The sequence below is a fragment of the Malurus melanocephalus genome, unplaced genomic scaffold (assembly GCF_030028575.1).
Source record: "Malurus melanocephalus ecotype Western Australia unplaced genomic scaffold, MMel_1.1 scaffold_104, whole genome shotgun sequence".
Classification (NCBI taxonomy): Eukaryota; Metazoa; Chordata; class Aves; order Passeriformes; family Maluridae; genus Malurus; species Malurus melanocephalus.
Window position 1 is genome coordinate 81,250 of NW_026623336.1, and position 16,990 is coordinate 98,239.

The 16,990-nt window shown below is 42.2% G+C and overlaps 1 protein-coding gene across 1 annotated transcript in view; it reads left to right on the top strand.

The window, feature by feature from the left end:
- SLC45A4 (solute carrier family 45 member 4) overlaps positions 1-16,990 on the top strand; it is a 61,120-nt gene extending 44,130 nt beyond the window's left edge. The window contains exons 3-8 of the mRNA XM_057369155.1: positions 6,546-6,734; positions 9,085-9,264; positions 9,375-10,450; positions 10,551-10,650; positions 11,650-11,861; positions 12,698-16,990. Of these exons, the coding sequence (XP_057225138.1) occupies positions 6,546-6,734; positions 9,085-9,264; positions 9,375-10,450; positions 10,551-10,650; positions 11,650-11,861; positions 12,698-13,060 (2,120 nt within the window). The 3' untranslated portion in view covers positions 13,061-16,990. The remainder of the gene's footprint in view (positions 1-6,545; positions 6,735-9,084; positions 9,265-9,374; positions 10,451-10,550; positions 10,651-11,649; positions 11,862-12,697) is intronic.

Consider the following 16,990-nt stretch of genomic DNA (forward strand, 5'->3'; position numbering starts at 1 on the left):
CAAAGTTTTGTGGTGATGCAGTTGTCAAAACAGACGTGGCAGCTTGTTTGCGGTTTCTCTGGGAGACGCAAATGTGTGGCAAGTTTGTATTTTTATTTGAAGTATAAGAGAGTGGATATTTGGCTGCATTTATTAAATTATTCTGAAATCACTACTCCTCATAGAGACCCTCCAAAGCTAAACTGTTTGAGTTTCCAGTGGTTCCTGCAATTTTGATGTATATGATGAAAAACAGATACCAGAGTTCGAACTTTTTCACAGCTTTTTGACAAGTATTGGTTCTGCTTGCTACACTCCTTAAAAATACAGTCTAAACAAAGCAGCTTGTATAAGCAATGCAGTTTTAAACAGATAAATGTGAAATATTTTTAGCAGCAAGCAGTATTTTATACAAGGATGCAATTGTGGAATAGAAAGTATTTGCAAGGCATGACAGCTTCTTGTGTTCATTCAGCAATTTGTATGGTGTTTACTTAAAGTGTATAAACAAGTCTCTAGGTGATGATTTCTAACAAATGAAAATAGGACYTTAGCATCCTATTCCCATATCAGATCTTATTGTTAGGCTTATAAAGAACTATTTTTCCCCCAATAGAACTTATCAAAAAGAGGTTTTGAATAGAAACTGCTGCATGTGACTTAATCTTTCTTCCATGTAACTCGTGACCTCACGCAGCCCTCAGACTGATGGTGACACAGTGAGCATTTCCTGTGAACCGTGAGCAGTGCTGGTCCCACTATTGTTGGGCACTTTTTTTTGTCTGGGAAAAAACAAACCCTTATTTACTAGAAGCCAGTGTCCTGTTTGTTTGTAGCTGGCTGGGAAATGCCATATTACAAGGGTCTCAGTGGCAGTCGTCGCTCCTAACAGAAGCTGTTGTTGTGTTTTGCTCTTTTTCTCACTGATTTGTATGAGACTTCTGAGTCTGCCTTGTGACCTGCTCCCCATTCAGTTCACGCCACAAATACTAACCTTGTTTATCCAATATGTTTTTTTCTTCCTCRGTGTTTCCTCAGATTAGCTGTCAGTAAAAGGCTAAATAATAATCCTCCAGTTATTATTCCTCCCCCGTGAGGCCACCAGGCTGCTTTTCCAAGTTGGCGGMGGGCAGTTTGCTGTAAGAGCTGCTACCTGGAAAGGCAAGTGTGGAGGTGGAAAATTACAGACAAAATAAAGGAACAGCATTAAACTGGTAATGGGATGCAGCTGCTTTGGCCTTTGAGTCTGKATGTGTGTCTCAGCAGCCTTTGTAAAGGCATGTGCTATGTGGAACCTCTCTTGGCCATGTAAAATCAGTCCCATCTAAGCCTTAGCCTGTTCCAGGTGGGTGCAGCAGCTCTCAGCAGTTGGGACRTTTCACTTTTAGCTGTAAAAGGTTGTGGAAAGGCTGTCACATGGATGACAATCTCATGGCTGTGCTGTCCAAACCAGCATCCGTGCATCTGTTGTGCACTTCAGAGACTGGATGCTGCAGGGCTGCTGGCCCAGCATGTAACCATAGCCAAGTTTATTTAAAATACACCCCCCAGCTGAGTCCTTGCCACTGAATGGGGGYGTCAGGAGGAACTTCTTGGTGTTGAAACATTCCCTCTGTCTCCACATTTCTGCTTATTGTTGTCTTTCCTGCCTCAGCTGCCTTCTGAACTGTCTTCCCATTTAAAAATATTGCATAAAATGGTGACATTCTGTAGGTTTAGCATGGTACATATACAGAGAAAAGAACCATTAGGATATGTAATTACCTTCCTCAGCTTTCTAACACCCTTGCAGACAGAATTTTTAGCAAGTTTCATTATTGGAACTCATTCTTGTGAGGCAGAAAACCTCTGGGAGACTTTGAGGAGTTTCTGTTGTTTATATGCGCACACACACACACATATACACACATACACAATTTCTTAAAGTATTTCAACTTTCAGTTTGGGTTTTTTTATTTTTTTTTTTTTGCTTCTCCTGCCAAATCATGCACGCCAACTTAAACACATATATCATGTATACAGACATTCAAGATACTAAAACCAGAACAACCCTCTTTSAAGGGAAGAAAAGTATTTTGGGGTTGGAGTTCTCCTTGTCTGTCTGGAACATTCACATTTATATGAAAGTGTCTAGCACTAAAGTTATCATTGAAATGATGAAGGTCCTGCAGACTGCCAGCGTGAAGGGTGAATTTTAGAAAGAGCATCTGTGAGGTACCTTCTGAAGTCTCACTCCATAGCAGAGTGGATGTCGTGCTCAGTGCCTCAGAAAGCTCCTTCCTGGAAAATTCCTGGTAGAACACGGCTGTGAGTTCTGCAATAGTCTGATTTCTCAGCAGCAGTGCTGAGCACAGATATCAGAGGTGACACCTAAATCTTTACAGAGAGAGAAGACACTTCTGGGCACCAGAACTCTGAAAGTTTTGGTTCACTGGGCAGACAGCTTTTTTATCTCAACTTTTAGATATGGAAAGGAAACACAAAAGGAAGCTCTGGATAACTCACTTTACTACCCATTGCTACAGTGATTGCTCTGTCTGCTCATTCAGTGCTCAAGTGAGGAGTCTGCCTGGTTCAGGGGAGAATTCTTCCAACAGCAGATTAATTTTTTTCTGTACTGCTTTAATTTAGTTTCTGTGTGCACCTACTTCCCACCAGGAGTCTTCTCTATCCCACTCAGTTGTTTTCTACTTGAATAACCAACTAAATTCCAATGTGACAATCTCACAGTYTGCATATTTACAGTAAAGCCATACACGTCACTTAATAAATGGCAACAGTTTGGAATTCTGCATAACTGTATGCAAAACACACATGATGATTTTATAAACTTCTGGCTTACACTTGGAATGCAATTTATCAGGGCCACTTAGCTTATGGAAGCAATCCCATGGCATGGTTTCTCCAGCAAGAGAAAAAGCAGGTTGTGCTCATGTCTGTGATTGCTGCCATTACAAAATCTGTGGGAATGGCTCGTGTTTCACTTGAAAGTTATCCCTTTCCTGTTTACTTGGGGGAGCACTCAAAGCTTTTTAGAAATTCTTCCATTTTTCTTGGCATGTGGCTATTAATTCTTGTATAGATTTTTATCATGGCCTCTTTTTCTAAAGATAGATATTTTGGCTGCTAATGAGTAGTTCGATAAAAAAATATCAAAGTGGTTTTTCTTAAGAAGGATCTTGAAACATAATGTTCTTGGGGTTTTGAATGTCCTTTTTACCCTTCCATAAAAGTTACATCTATGACTCTGTTCTGAAATCACTGAGATTCATGTCTTCTGCAAAGTAAGCCATTTTCACTGTAAATATTTAGATTTAGGCTTTTATTTATAATRCTTAGATGTTAGGAAGATCACCCTCTGCAATAAGTAAAAATAAATTCTTCCCAAKAAAGCATTTCAGTCTCTCTGCTCTGACTCTTATGAAAAGATAAAACTCCTTAATTTTAGTCATGTATCAAAGATTGGATAAAAAACCTTTTTTCCTTTCTTTTACTGACCTGTAAAATCAAACCAGACCTTGATCTGGTTTTGAGTTATTACATGCAAAGTTGATCTTGAAAGTACTTGGAAGTCAAGTACTGWGTGTTTTTTAATAATTTTAGGACATTTTCATGGCAGTTAACTGTGGCTATAAAGCATAAAAAATACCTATCTGTCCAGTTTAGAAATGTGCAGGTTTTACAGCTGAAGGAGAAATACTTGTAAACAGTTTTTAGTTCTCTGCAGAAGTAATTTCCAATTGTCATTTCAAATGGTTTGTGTTTCTGGARCTTTTTTTTTAAGATTTTTATACACAGAGTGGAGGCAGAGTGGTAGCCTTAAGGACAGACGGGCAGTGAGCTGTGCCAGCCCCTGGTGTCCCTGATTTGCACTCCTACTGCTTGTCCCTGATGTACCACTGTTTCCTTGTTGTTTCTGCCCACAGTCTCCATTAAACAAGTTGGTTGYCTCAATGGATATTGGAATTTCAAAAGAGAATCTCTTAACTGTGTCCATTTTCTTAAACCAATTTGTTTATTCATATAAGAATAGGTTTGRTGAGGCTTGTTATGTTGATGACAGAGTTCTTGCCAGCCTTCACCCCTATGTTTATTTAAAGTCTCTGTATGATTTACTGCAAARCCTTCCAAGCATCTCGCAAGTGTTTACTGATGGATGAGCTCGACTGAGACRTCCCAGTTCATAATTCACAAGTCACAACATAATTCAGAAAAGAAATATCTGCTTTCAACACACAGCCCTTGTGCAGTTAAATGCCATTGAGTTGTTCCAGATGTTGGTGATYGTTGCAGTAAAGATCCATGACATTGGTTAAGCTGCAGCCTCTCACTCTGTTTGAAACACTCTCTGCAGTGACTTGGCCTCACACAGTAGCAACCTTGGGTGCTTAACCACTGCTCCCAGGATGGCTGTGTGGAGGCAAAATGGGATGAGTATTTACATGCTGCCAGTTATTCTGTGTCCTGCAGAAAAATCATTCATCCTAAATGCAGCATGCCCAGCCTTTAGTTTTACTTGCCTTGAACCAAATGTTTCTTCTTCCCCATCATTRATTATTTTTTAAGCCAGCTGAGGCACTGATGAGTGGCAGCATCTTGGAGCAGGTGASATGCCAGTAAAACATGAGATGTCTGAACCTGCTTGTGTGCTTGGGAAGCTGTTGAACTTGGTGAAGTTAAGGAGAGTTAAAACCACAGGGAGATGGAAGTTTTCCTTGGACTTCTGCTTGAATTGCTGGCTGCCTAACTTGCAGCTTTGATGAGGRTAGTGTTCATGAAGGGAAGCTGCCAGTGCCAGTCTGGATGGGATCTGGAGGGACCTGCAGCTTCTTGAACAAGAGCTTTAGATCTAATATGCACACACACATACAGATATGTCTTAGCTAATATTTCCGTGTCAGCCAAGACATCACCAAACAGTAGGAAAAGCTGAGTAGGAAACAGTGATTTGAATCATGAGGTGAACACAGTGACACCTGTACAAACACAGCCCTTTCCTAAAGATTTAAATCCTGTGCAAAAGCAGTCTGTTGCATGGTGAATACTGATGTGGGGTACTGGCCTCTGAACAGTCCTGCAGCTGCCTGTAACAGGGAAAGGTGGTTGAACCATGACAGCATTCCCTGTGGCAGGAGGTTCATGGCATGTTTGGTCCAAAAACACAGCTTGGGACGTTTCAGTAGGGGCAGGTCTCTTCCAGTAACTCTGGACTCATCAGGGCAGCTGTCACTGTTAGCTTGTCCATTAGCCAAAATTGAGTCAAATCACACAGACCTTGGCCTCAGACCTGGATTTTGAATCCTGATGATGAAATTGGTTATTTATGCCAAAAATTAGCTTATTTTCCTGTCATGTCTAGATCACCACAAAGTGTGCAACAYTCTTCGGAAAATCTCATCTGTCTTGTTGAAGAAGTCAGTGTTCCTAGTCACGATTTGGTGCTACTTTAAACAGCAGCAGATTAGACTTCCAAATTTGCATCAGAGGCTATTTTGGGCAGGGATTGGTGTAATCCTGCTTGGTAATGGATGCCTCAGTGTGCTGGACAGGGAGCACAAGGTACAGGTTGATCTTGCCAGCAAAGGTCAAATGCTACTTGCACTCACTATATATGGATTTGAATAATAAATTGTTTTCCTTCCTGGGATAAAGACACTGAGTTTTTCTGTCTTGGCATCACTTGGATTGCAAGAAATAGATTGTTTTGTTTTTAACGCTTTTCTAAGAACCATRTCTGAGTGGTTACCTGCCCTGTGCTGATAAACGGGCAGGAGGCAGATCCCAAACGAGCCCACATGGTTGCTGCTGTGGCCAGCCTGCCATCTGCAGGCCACTGCTCAGTCGTTGGGAGCACTGCTCAGGGCTTGGGAGCCCTTTCTTCTGCAGAAATTATTTCTAGCAAGTTGTTGTTTTCTAGTAAGAGCTATGTAGAAAACTTGAACTTTTTCCAGCTGATYCTATGAATAGTCATCTCTGTTTTTAAAGAAAACAAAGATAGTGGGGATGAGCAAACCTTAAATTTATCTRAGTTGATGAATAATTGCTAATTTTTGTTTTTATAGTTTGGGTTTCATTTTTGTAAGTAAACATTTTTGTGTTTAGAAATGGGGCATTTCATAAAACATTCAAATTCTGTCCTTCACTTTCAGTCCATTAAATCTTCAAAAACTCTTTTATGGGTGTGGTCTTAGATGAAAACAGCACCATTATAAGTGCTCTATTTTGAGTCKTAAAGCTTTGTTGAGCAGGGAATCTGTACATGACAGCCAGGCAGCTTCCAAGTACCCCAAAATCTTTGGTTTTATATTCCACAAAAGGATAGAGGATTCAGTAGCAGAAATACTCCTGTTACCAGGTATTTGAAAGGTAAATGATCTGTGCTTTCCTTAGCTGTTCTTTTAGCCATCGCTAAAGAATCTTAAATGGTTTTTAATTTGGGAGAGAATTCATTGTAAGTAAATTACCCTCAATTTACAATTTTCAACAGTGTAAVAAAATTTTATGTATATAGTGAAATGTTTGGTGTGTACCACATAACCTTTCCATCATTTTTGTCTTTGTTTTAGGTCTTCCTGAACAATACTACAGCCTCACTTGGTTCCTCAGCCCCATCCTGGGCTTGATCTTCACTCCGCTCATAGGTTCGGCCAGTGACCGCTGCACGCTGAGCTGGGGCCGCCGGCGGCCCTTCATCCTTGCTCTCTGCATYGGTGTCCTCTTTGGAGTTGCACTTTTCCTTAATGGCTCTGTGATAGGTAAAAAACAAGGAAATCCCCTGCATGTATCCCCTGCTCATGCACCTGCTTTGAGATTTTAATATAGGAAGTAAAGATAATGCTCTGCAGTTGGTTTAACTYAGGTGTAATGTTAAAATCATTAGAAATCTCCACAGCCCTGCACTTGAGCTTGGTTCATCTTGCTTGTTATTGTTTGTACTCTCAAGTTACGGTGCTGTGCTGAGCATTGTGCAATCATAGCTGTAACTGGTATTAATAACAGTGTTATTAATACAATGGTTGCCAGCATAATGTTTGCAGTCGCTGAGACGAATTTGGTCAATCCTTGACATGGGAAAATTGTAGCAACCTGTTCACAGGGAAATGTTTCCTGTTGTGATCCATTTTCCCTTTAATGCATATCTGGCAACACATCCTGTTTCCAGCATTATTTCAAAAATTATCTTTTCACTTTTTCTTGTGCTTTTCTTAGACCTGGTATTGAAAAAGTCCAGAACACAGTTAATATTTGTTTATCAAAAACTATGTGGGAAAATAATTTTTCCTGAGCCCCCATCAAAGCTGGTAAAAATAGTTTCCCTTGAATATAGTTTACTACGAATTTAATCTACAATCTCTTTGTAAATTTATTGTAGGAGAGGTGACAGCAAGTACGTTTTTGGAAATGTTTACAAAATGGTTGGACTGATGCAAATGAAAGGAACTTAGCACCTAATAACATCCTCTTGGCTCTCTTTTTTGGGTCAGATGCAGCTCTATTGTGAAACAGGTTTACTAATGGAGGGAAATGAGTGGAATGTTACCTTGGCTCAGCTTCTTAAAGCCAGACTGGAATGCCATATGATTGGCTTCAATTTTCTGCAAACTGCAGTGGACAAACTATTCAGATWAATGACATTTGAGTTATGCTTTTTTAATTTATCCAAACAATAAGTATAATTTATTTGAATTGCTATCATATGGCATCAATTGTACTTAGTTGTTGTGTCTTGAAGGCTTATTTCTCTTTCTCCAGATGTCTGCAAGATGTTAGACTACAGCCCTCTAACAGGATTTTAAGTGATAAGCTCTCAGTTCTATGCCGTAGTTCAGGTCAGGAGCCATTGATGCTGACAAGGAAGCCTCATGCTCAGTTTCTAGGCTTATTTTGAAGCCTTCTAATAAGTCAGCACAAAATATCATCRATTTTTCTTCTTCTCTTTCCTATCCTCAGTATCCAGTTACTTGCAAYCTTAATTGCAATTTGGGACCACAGAGATGCTTCAAAAACTGTACCAGACCCTCTTCTATAAGGTGGCATCTGGCAGTAGGAGTCATAGGGAGGGGAACCAGAAGCACAGAGGTTTGGTAATCCCAATCATGATATAGCCATTTCCCAGGAGAGCAATTTACTCTGCTCCTATTCTCTCCTGCCCTGTTCAGGTTTTCAGCAACACTAAAGCACCGTTGGTGTTTTCTGCTGTAGGGTTCAGCAGAGTCTGGAGCACTTACAAACTTCTTTAGCCTTTAAAGGGCTTGGTATAAATGAGGATTCAATATGCAGGAATCAGCACTTGAGATTTAGATGATTTTTGGTGGCTTAGCCACTTCATCTCCTTCCAAAGACATTTTAATCAGTTGCACTAATGGTTTTATCAGCCTCGGATATGTAACTTCTAAATCTCTGTGATTCGAGTAATTCGTGCTTTTGTCACTGGTTCATCTCATGACAAATTACCCAGCTCTGTGCTAATGCTGCCTTTCTACTCTGCAGACAAAAAGCATTTCATCCCATGCTGTCAACAGAAGCTGACTGATGCTTTTTGCAATGCAAAATACTTTTATGTTGCTTCATCCTTAAAGGTTTTGCTTATAAAAATGATCTAGAAAAGAAAAGAGATCTAAGAAAAGCAAAGAGAGGTGAAGGGGTTAAATTTCACTTTATCCTGGTGTACTGCAACCACTGCATGTTAAGCATCATGTCAGGAATGCTGCCAGCAGTGCAGTTACCTGTGGATGTTACTGACAGATGAAATTCATTTTGGATGCTCCCCTCTCCCACCATGGCTGTCTTTTATAAAAACAGCCTTCAGCATCTGAAGGAAAATACATGGGAGGAATATGAAATAATACCCAKTGCTCCCAGAGGTTTAAGAAATGCTTTATAAAGTAACATTTTGATAAATGTCAGTCTTGCAAACATAAAATGTAATGTTTGTCCCAGACCTTCCACGATGCTATGCCAAAGAGTTGAAATTGCCATTTTGCTCCATAAAGGAATGTTTGCAGTGAGGTTGTTGGGCATATCTCTGTAAAAGTGTTCAGCTTGCTCTGAGGTGTTCTCCCTTTTTTAATGAGATGCTCAGATTCCTCTCCTGCTTCTCCCCAGGTCTGGCTATTGGTGATGTCCCAGACAAGCAGCCCATTGGAATAGTTCTCACGGTGCTYGGGGTTGTGGTGTTGGATTTCTGCGCCGATGCAACCGAAGGGCCAATTCGGGCCTACCTGTTGGATGTGGTGGACAGTGAAGAACAAGACATGGCCCTGAACATCCACGCATTTTCAGCTGGTATGGAGTTAGCTGAGATGTTTTTGGCAGCTGTCCAGTTTTCCTGAAGACCAGATTGTGGCTGAATTGATTTTTCCTGAACTCACTTCTCATTTTTTTCTGTTGCACAGGTCTTGGAGGAGCAATTGGTTATATGTTAGGAGGGCTGGACTGGACACAGACCTTCTTGGGTAGCATTTTTAAATCTCAAGAGCAAGTCCTTTTCTTCTTTGCAGCCATTATTTTCTCTGTCTCCGTTGCTCTCCACCTTTTTAGCATTGAAGAAGAGCAATATAACCCTCAGCAGGACAGGATTGATGACGAAGGAGACACACTTTCCAGTGCCAAATTCAGTGGCAGTCTCCCCCCTCTGAATCGACTGAATGTAATTAGTGAGGAAGAGCCCTATGGAGCTTCCATGTTCCATGATGAGGTTCAGTCAGAGAATGACCTCAGTATGGAGTTCCTTGAGGTGAACATACAGAGAAGCAAGAGTGACTCAGTTCTACACATGCCAGATGCCACAYTGGAAATTGAATCGGAGCTGCTTTTCCTGCATGACATCGAGCCCTCCATTTTTCAGGATGCTTCATATCCAAACACTCCCCACAACACGAGCCAGGAGATCATGAAGTCCAAACTCAACCACCTGTCCGCTTTCCTCAGGGAAAATGAGAAGGAGGAGGACATGTTGCTTGATAATCGTTTAAATGAAGATAAAGTCCCAAACATCAACGGCTCCCTACCAAAAGAGTTCCTCAACGGACACGCCAGAATAGGCATGAAGCAATCCAGCACTTCCAACTCCATGCGGAGGCGGAGGCACATGTTCTACCGGCAGCCATCGTACACCTTCTCGTACTACGGCAAGATYGGCTCGCACCGCTACCGCTTCCGCCGGGCCAACGCCATCGTCCTGATCAAATCCTCGCGCAGCATGAACGACATCTAYGACATGCAGAAACGACAACGGCAGCGCTGCAGGCACCGCAACCAGAGCGGCACCACCAACTCCAGCGGGGACACGGAGAGCGAAGAGGGCGAGACCGAAACCACCGTCAGACTCTTGTGGTTGTCCATGCTAAAGATGCCCAAGGAGCTGCTGAGGTTGTGTGTCTGTCACCTCCTGACTTGGTTTTCCATCATTGCTGAAGCTGTGTTCTATACGGATTTCATGGGACAAGTCATCTTCCAGGGCGATCCAAAGGTAGGAGAGCAGTTCCCATGGGCTGATCTGCTTAGAGTCCCTCATTTCTGAGATGTGCTYAGGACAACAAAATGGTTTTTTGTGTTTGTGTCTGTTGCAGGCCCCTTCAAACTCGACTGAGCTGCACGCCTACAATGCTGGAGTTCAGATGGGATGCTGGGGGCTGGTGATTTATGCTGCTACTGCTGCCGTTTGTTCAGGTAAGAGACTGTGCTATCACATAGTGGAATGCACCTCCTGAACATWTTTCTAAGGTAAAAGGAGAATCACTGAATATTCTGAGATGGAAGTGAYCCACAAGGATCATTGAGTCCAGCTCCTAGCCTTCCTGAAATGGTTTTACCTCAATTCATACCCACTTTCTTGTTTGGGTTAAAGGCTGTTTTGGAAAAACATTTCATGTGGTCATAAGGGGAAGGGTTTCTTTAAGAATCAGTATTGAAAAGTTCTTCCAAATGTAGAGGTGAAAATATGTACAGATGGTTAAGTGGCATAAAGCACAAAATGAGATCAAAGGATATTGAGTGGCATTTAACAAGCCTTCAGGAAACTAAAATCATGCTTGGTAGAAGATTTAAGCATATGCAAGAGGGTTTTTGCAAAGACTGTTTTAAAATCAAAATTATAAATATGTATTCTAAAAGCCATTCTGCAGATAATTTGGGCTTGGAATAGACTCTGAAATKGAGAGTTTTTGCCAAACTTAAATTCTGCCATTTGCAGGACGTTGCAGGTATGTCTGCACAGCTCAGTACTGTGGGGACAGGCTCTTTGTGAAGCAGGAGCACATCCCTTTTCCATTGAGGGCTGTGCTGCGTTGCTCAGACAGCCCAAATGTGCACTGAACATCCACATCCTAAATAGGATATCGAGCTGTCATGCCCACATCAATCCTCTAAAACTGAGTAAACGGGTATTTAAGGGGAAATTATTTCAAACCTAATAAAGTAGGTATAGATTGGATATTAGGAAAAAATTCTTTGATGGGGGTGGAGAAGTCCTGGCTCAGGCTGCYCAGAGAAGCTGTGGCTGCCCCATCCCTGGAAGTGTYCAAGGCCAGGTTGGATGTTGCTTGGAGTAACATGGGATAATGGAAGGTGTCCCTGYCCATGGCAGGAGTGCTTGGAACTGGATGATCTTTAAGGCTCCTTCCAACCCAAACTGTTCTGTGATTCCTGTTTTATTCTTTATCTCTACAGCCTTGTTGCAGAAATACTTGGACAACTACGACCTTAGCATAAAAGTGATCTACATCCTGGGCACGTTGGGTTTTTCCCTTGGCACTGCAGTGATGGCCATGTTCCCYAACGTGTACGTCACCATGATAATGATCAGCACGATGGGAATAGTCTCTATGAGCATCTCCTACTGCCCCTACGCACTTTTGGGACAATACCATGAGATTAAACAGGTATGTGGAATATTTGGAGTATAAATTTGAATGGAGGCAGAGCATTCATGTTTCTCTGAAGATTATGGCAGCAAAAGGGATTTGTTAAATCCCATTATTGAAGATACCTGCTTTGTTGGGATGTGTGCCAAAGCTTGAATGGAGAGGAAATAGCAGGAGCTGGTGCTGAAATCAGATGCTCTTGGCATCATGTTGGCTCAGAGGGGATCATGATTGCTTTTCCCTGTGCTGAGATACAGAATAATTTGGGTACATATGGTATATGAAGAGAAATCAAGTTATTATTGGAGTATTTACAATATATCTGTTTGCTACTCCTGTCTTGGATGTGGTATGGTAGCATTACTCAGGTTTTACAGGGTCTTAGATTTTGAGGTGAGTCTGGAAATGCAGCTGTAATTTTGGAGACACATAAGAGAAACCAATTCTTCTGGAAACGAGGACGCATTTACTTCCCACCAGAGTAATTCCACTGTTGCATTTGGATTACAAATTACAGGCGGATCATTTATTACAAGTCCCTGCATTGTGATTGAGAGGGGGATTCCTTTTTATGATCATAAAAATAATACTTAATGTAACACCAAATATTTAATGTAAAATTGTTTTTACAAAACCTAATCTTGGAGCTGATTTGGACTAGAAGTGACCCAGTCAATACCTGCCTTGTGCTGCTGAGATGAGCAGATAAGGAGATTTTTGCTCTGGAGTTGTGCCATGGTGAATGCACAAAGATGATGTAAAGTTGACTACAGGGCTGAGAAATTCAGGGCAAGTTCTGGTGTTTAARTATTGCTTTTATCCATTGTTTTACCACATTTCTTGTCTTTTTCCAGTACATTCACCACAGCCCTGGGAACTCGAAGCGGGGATTCGGCATCGACTGCGCCATCCTGTCGTGTCAGGTTTACATCTCCCAGATCCTCGTGGCCTCCGCGCTCGGCGGCGTGGTGGACCTGGTGGGCACGGTCAGAGTCATCCCCATGGTGGCTTCGGTCGGATCCTTCCTGGGTTTTTTGACAGCGACTTTCTTGGTGATTTACCCCGAAGTCAACGAAGAGCCAAAGGAAGAGCAGAAGGGACTGGGTCCTCCAGAGACGGCCGAGGGCAGCGGTGCAGGCATGGAGAAGCCGACGGTGCTGAAGCTGACGCGCAAAGGAGCCGCGGCGGCGGAGCCGGAGGGCGAATCAGCCGTGTGAGGCCGCTGCTGCTCGTTCACCCACATTCCAAGGAGTGCAGGTGCAGGATCAAGAACTTTTGTTGCGGGGTTTTATTTTCCAGGAAAGCAAATTAGGACCTTCACTACTTGTAGCTAAAATTTGCAGAAGAAAAGGCAGTTTCATGCAAAAATGTAAATTAAATTCTGTAGTCCTTCCTCTAGGTTTGAGCAGGTCGCTCTGATGCTAATTGCTTTCTCTACAACTTAGAAACGTCATTTCTGAACACTTTTTTATTAAAAATACATTTAGATTTCAAGTAAGTTTTATTAATCTGCATGAGACTCACAGTGTATACAATTAGCAGTTAGAAAAATTAAGTTTTCGGCTGTTTTTAAACTAATGGAAAATGGAAGCTATCTTGACCTATAGTCTCTTGCCATTTTTTTGTCTGAACATTTCAGATTTCATTAGCGGAATAACTGAATCAAATGCTTAGACATTGATTTTTTTTTTCATGAGCATGATATTACTGGTCTGACAGCTACGTTAATTTAGACTTCATGTTTTTGTTAGTGCAATTACTACAGAATCCTTTTATTTGCAATTATTTTCAAGAAAAAAAAAAGCAATTACTGCGGTTTCTAAGAAACTGCCATGAATTCTTTTAGTCATACTATTCACAACCACTCCCAGATCTGCTGCTCGCCAGGAGAGGGTGACACTGGGTGCTGGATGCAGATGGAAGGAGCAGCAGCTGGGAGAGGTGACCAGCACTCACAGGTTTTTTTATCACAAGTGCTGCATCTTATGAATGTCGTTGGAATACGCTGTGACAATTTTTAGCTGAGAGTTTCACATGCTGGTGAACTCGGGGGTTTTCTTGGCATTTAAACCTGATCATCTCTGGATGAAGCTGCTGTGGAGAAAGGGCATCTCTGGGGTCAGCTTCGTGGGAGGGGGTATGCAGATTCTCTTCCGTAGGGAAAGGAAGTCATTGATTAATTGCACTTTTTATGATCCTTTAACCTCCTGGCTGGGAACGCAGCAGCCGAGGTAAAGGCACGGGGTCAGTACAACAAGGAGAACCCAAGGCCTACCTCTGTCACTTTATGGCATAGTCTGGGTGTATAAAAATCCGTGTCAGATACAGTTTTTAGGCCTTAAAATTCAAATGTTGCTGTTCCAGTCCCTGTGTTGGAGGAACTGTAGGCTGGAGCTCTTCCGAGCTGCCATACCAATGTTGTCAACACATCCTCCATGTCCCCTTTTGTGATTCAGGACACAGCTGCAGTGCAAAKATATTTTTCTGGAAAGAGCTTGAAAGAGTTGTGCTAACTTGATTTAAAATAGCTTTGGATTATTATCCAGCAGCCATTTGAAGCAACTTTTGAAACCAAACTCCCGTTTGTCATTTGTAAGTAGTGTTTGTGATGCTGTTGAATCRTTTTGGCTTGGGCCCCCCAGGCTGCTGTCGATCCGTGTGCTGGACAGGCAAACACAGCGCTGTGTGAGATTCCTGCTGCCTCAAACTCCTCCTCCTCCTCCAAGACTTGCAAATGCCTGTGTCAATCATGCTGCAATCCAGGCATTCAGACAAAGAAGCTATATTTCAAAATGAAAAGTAGTTTTTAATTAATTACTTGAATCCTCAATGTATTTGAAAAATGGATGTTTGGATGTATTTGAAGGTGGCATTCGTGGGTTCCATGAAGGTTTCCAGTCAATGCCTGTGGCCTCTGCAGTCAAGGGTGACGATGTTTTTAGGCTGGTGACATCACAGAGCACTGAAGTACATGTAATCACACAGGACTTAGGGGTTGTATTTGTTTTTCCAAGTGTCTTGAGGAAGGGTTTTTTTTTCTTTGGTGAATATTTTTTTATTTAGAACATGTACTGTGAACTGTGTTCAGCCAGGGGAGTGATACTACTGAAGAGTGTGAGACCGTACTGAAGAAGGYAGTTGTGAGAAATTCTTTAACTGAAATTCTGCCATGAATTTATACATCTCAGTTACATTAAATGTGATGTTCTAGTGTAAGATTCTAGTGATGTTCACGTGTAAGAGACAAGTGTTGTGTTTCACCCTAGAACTGGCATTCATGTAAGTTACATGCTGAGTTACACATTTTAAAGTGGCTTTAATATTTTAGTTCGAAGCTCTTTGAAGATTCTGCTTTTGGTTAAATAACTGTCAAGTACTCCTTATTTTAATCTCTACTGCTGGAAAGACTCTTCAACAGTTTAAAAACCTGCATCTTCTGACCAGTGCCAGCCTCACTCTTTTCCCAAGGGTTCCATGGACCAGCATGGATCAAATCTTCATTACTCCACATTGGACTTTCTAAGCCAAATTCTCTTTCACTGCACCATCGTACTGACCAAGTAACTGCAGACAGGGAGGAGAGGCTGAAACTCCCTCTGACTTCATACCCTACAGAGAGAACTTGAAACCATTTTGGGGGTGAGCTCACCCATGTTTATGGAGCTTTCTCAGCCAGGCAAAGGCAAGGAGGGAGGAAGGACCTTTCATTTCAAACCCAGAGACTTCAAGTAAAGGCAAGGCAGGGCCAGTTTTGTCACAGACAGCATTTGGCATGGCCTCATTTCTAAGAATTGGATGTTAAAATCCGTGTTTGGAGTTGTTTATGGGGCTCATAACGCAGGAATACGTGCACTGCCATGGCAGGAAGCTGATTTCACTCCCTGGTAAAGGCAAAGGAAATAATTATTCATTGTAAACGCGCTGAAGCATTTGTAGTGTTGCCAGAAGAATTAACTTGGGGAGCCCCAGCCAAAGCATCCCCTGTCCCTGGGCCAGCCTGGGAAACCCCTGCACTGGCTTCACCCGCTGAGGTCTCCCGAGGGTTTTTCCTTGGATGTGAGAGTTTCCTTTCTAGCCCCAGCACTTCTCAAGGTAGACTKGGTGATGATTTCTTTCTTCATCTGCCCCTTACCTTATCTTCTGATACAATCTTTTTTTTTTTTTTTGCCACGATTAAAGACAGAGTAGTACAGTTTCATGTGTTTATTGCAGAGCTTGTGGAAAGACAAGTTTGAAGTTGCTTTTTTTTTTGTTATTCCTGGTGACAAGCAGCATCTTTTTTTTTTGTTTGCATTACTGTTTAGTTAAACTCATCCCATTGAACCATCAGTGCAGTAGGACCAAGGTTTAGTGGTTCAGTGCTCTGTTGTTCAATACTATAAACAATTTTAACCTGTTCTGCTGTACTGCTGGTGCTCAGACCCTCGAGGGCTGTGGTCAATCAGCTGCACATGTCAAGATGTTTCATGTGAGAGCACAGAAGCTTTAATTTCAGCCCTGGGAAGGGTAGAGCTTGGGTTTGGCCCTGTTGGGTTGATTCAAGGAGTCCAGTGAGATTGATGTGCTGTTGATGGATGGCAATTTCAGAYTCCAGAAGCAATAATTTCTTAGGAATGTTTCTCTTCCTGCTGTTTCGATAACTTTCATAGAGACTTATTGCTTGAACAGCTTTTTAATAATCTGAATCTGGTGGTTTGCTGGCACTGGCTGTGAGCAGTTGTGCAAAGATAGGGATTGTTCATCATCAGGAGAGAGGAAGCCAGTAAGTCCAGTGGAGGTTTGTGCTCCTTGAAACACACAATATCCATCTCTCCTTTCACATGGAGCCTTTTTCTAGGCTCTGAAATATTCCCAACACATCAGTCTGAAAAGGAGGTTGCTGCAAATTTGCCCTCCTGGTTTTCTTGCTGATGCCAGTGCTGGCACTCAGACCCCAGGATGGAACAGGCTGTGTGAGGTTTTCCTCAGAGGCAAGGACTGAGTCTTTCTTATCCCACCCCTACCTGATCTGAGCCCTCCAGCACTTGGAATGACAGCAGCAACAACGGTGCTTTTTGCCAGGTACCTCACTGAAACCTCATTTCCATCGTTAGGAACACATCCCCTGCCCTCAGTCCAGGGTGAGTTTGGCTTTCTCCAGCATCCAC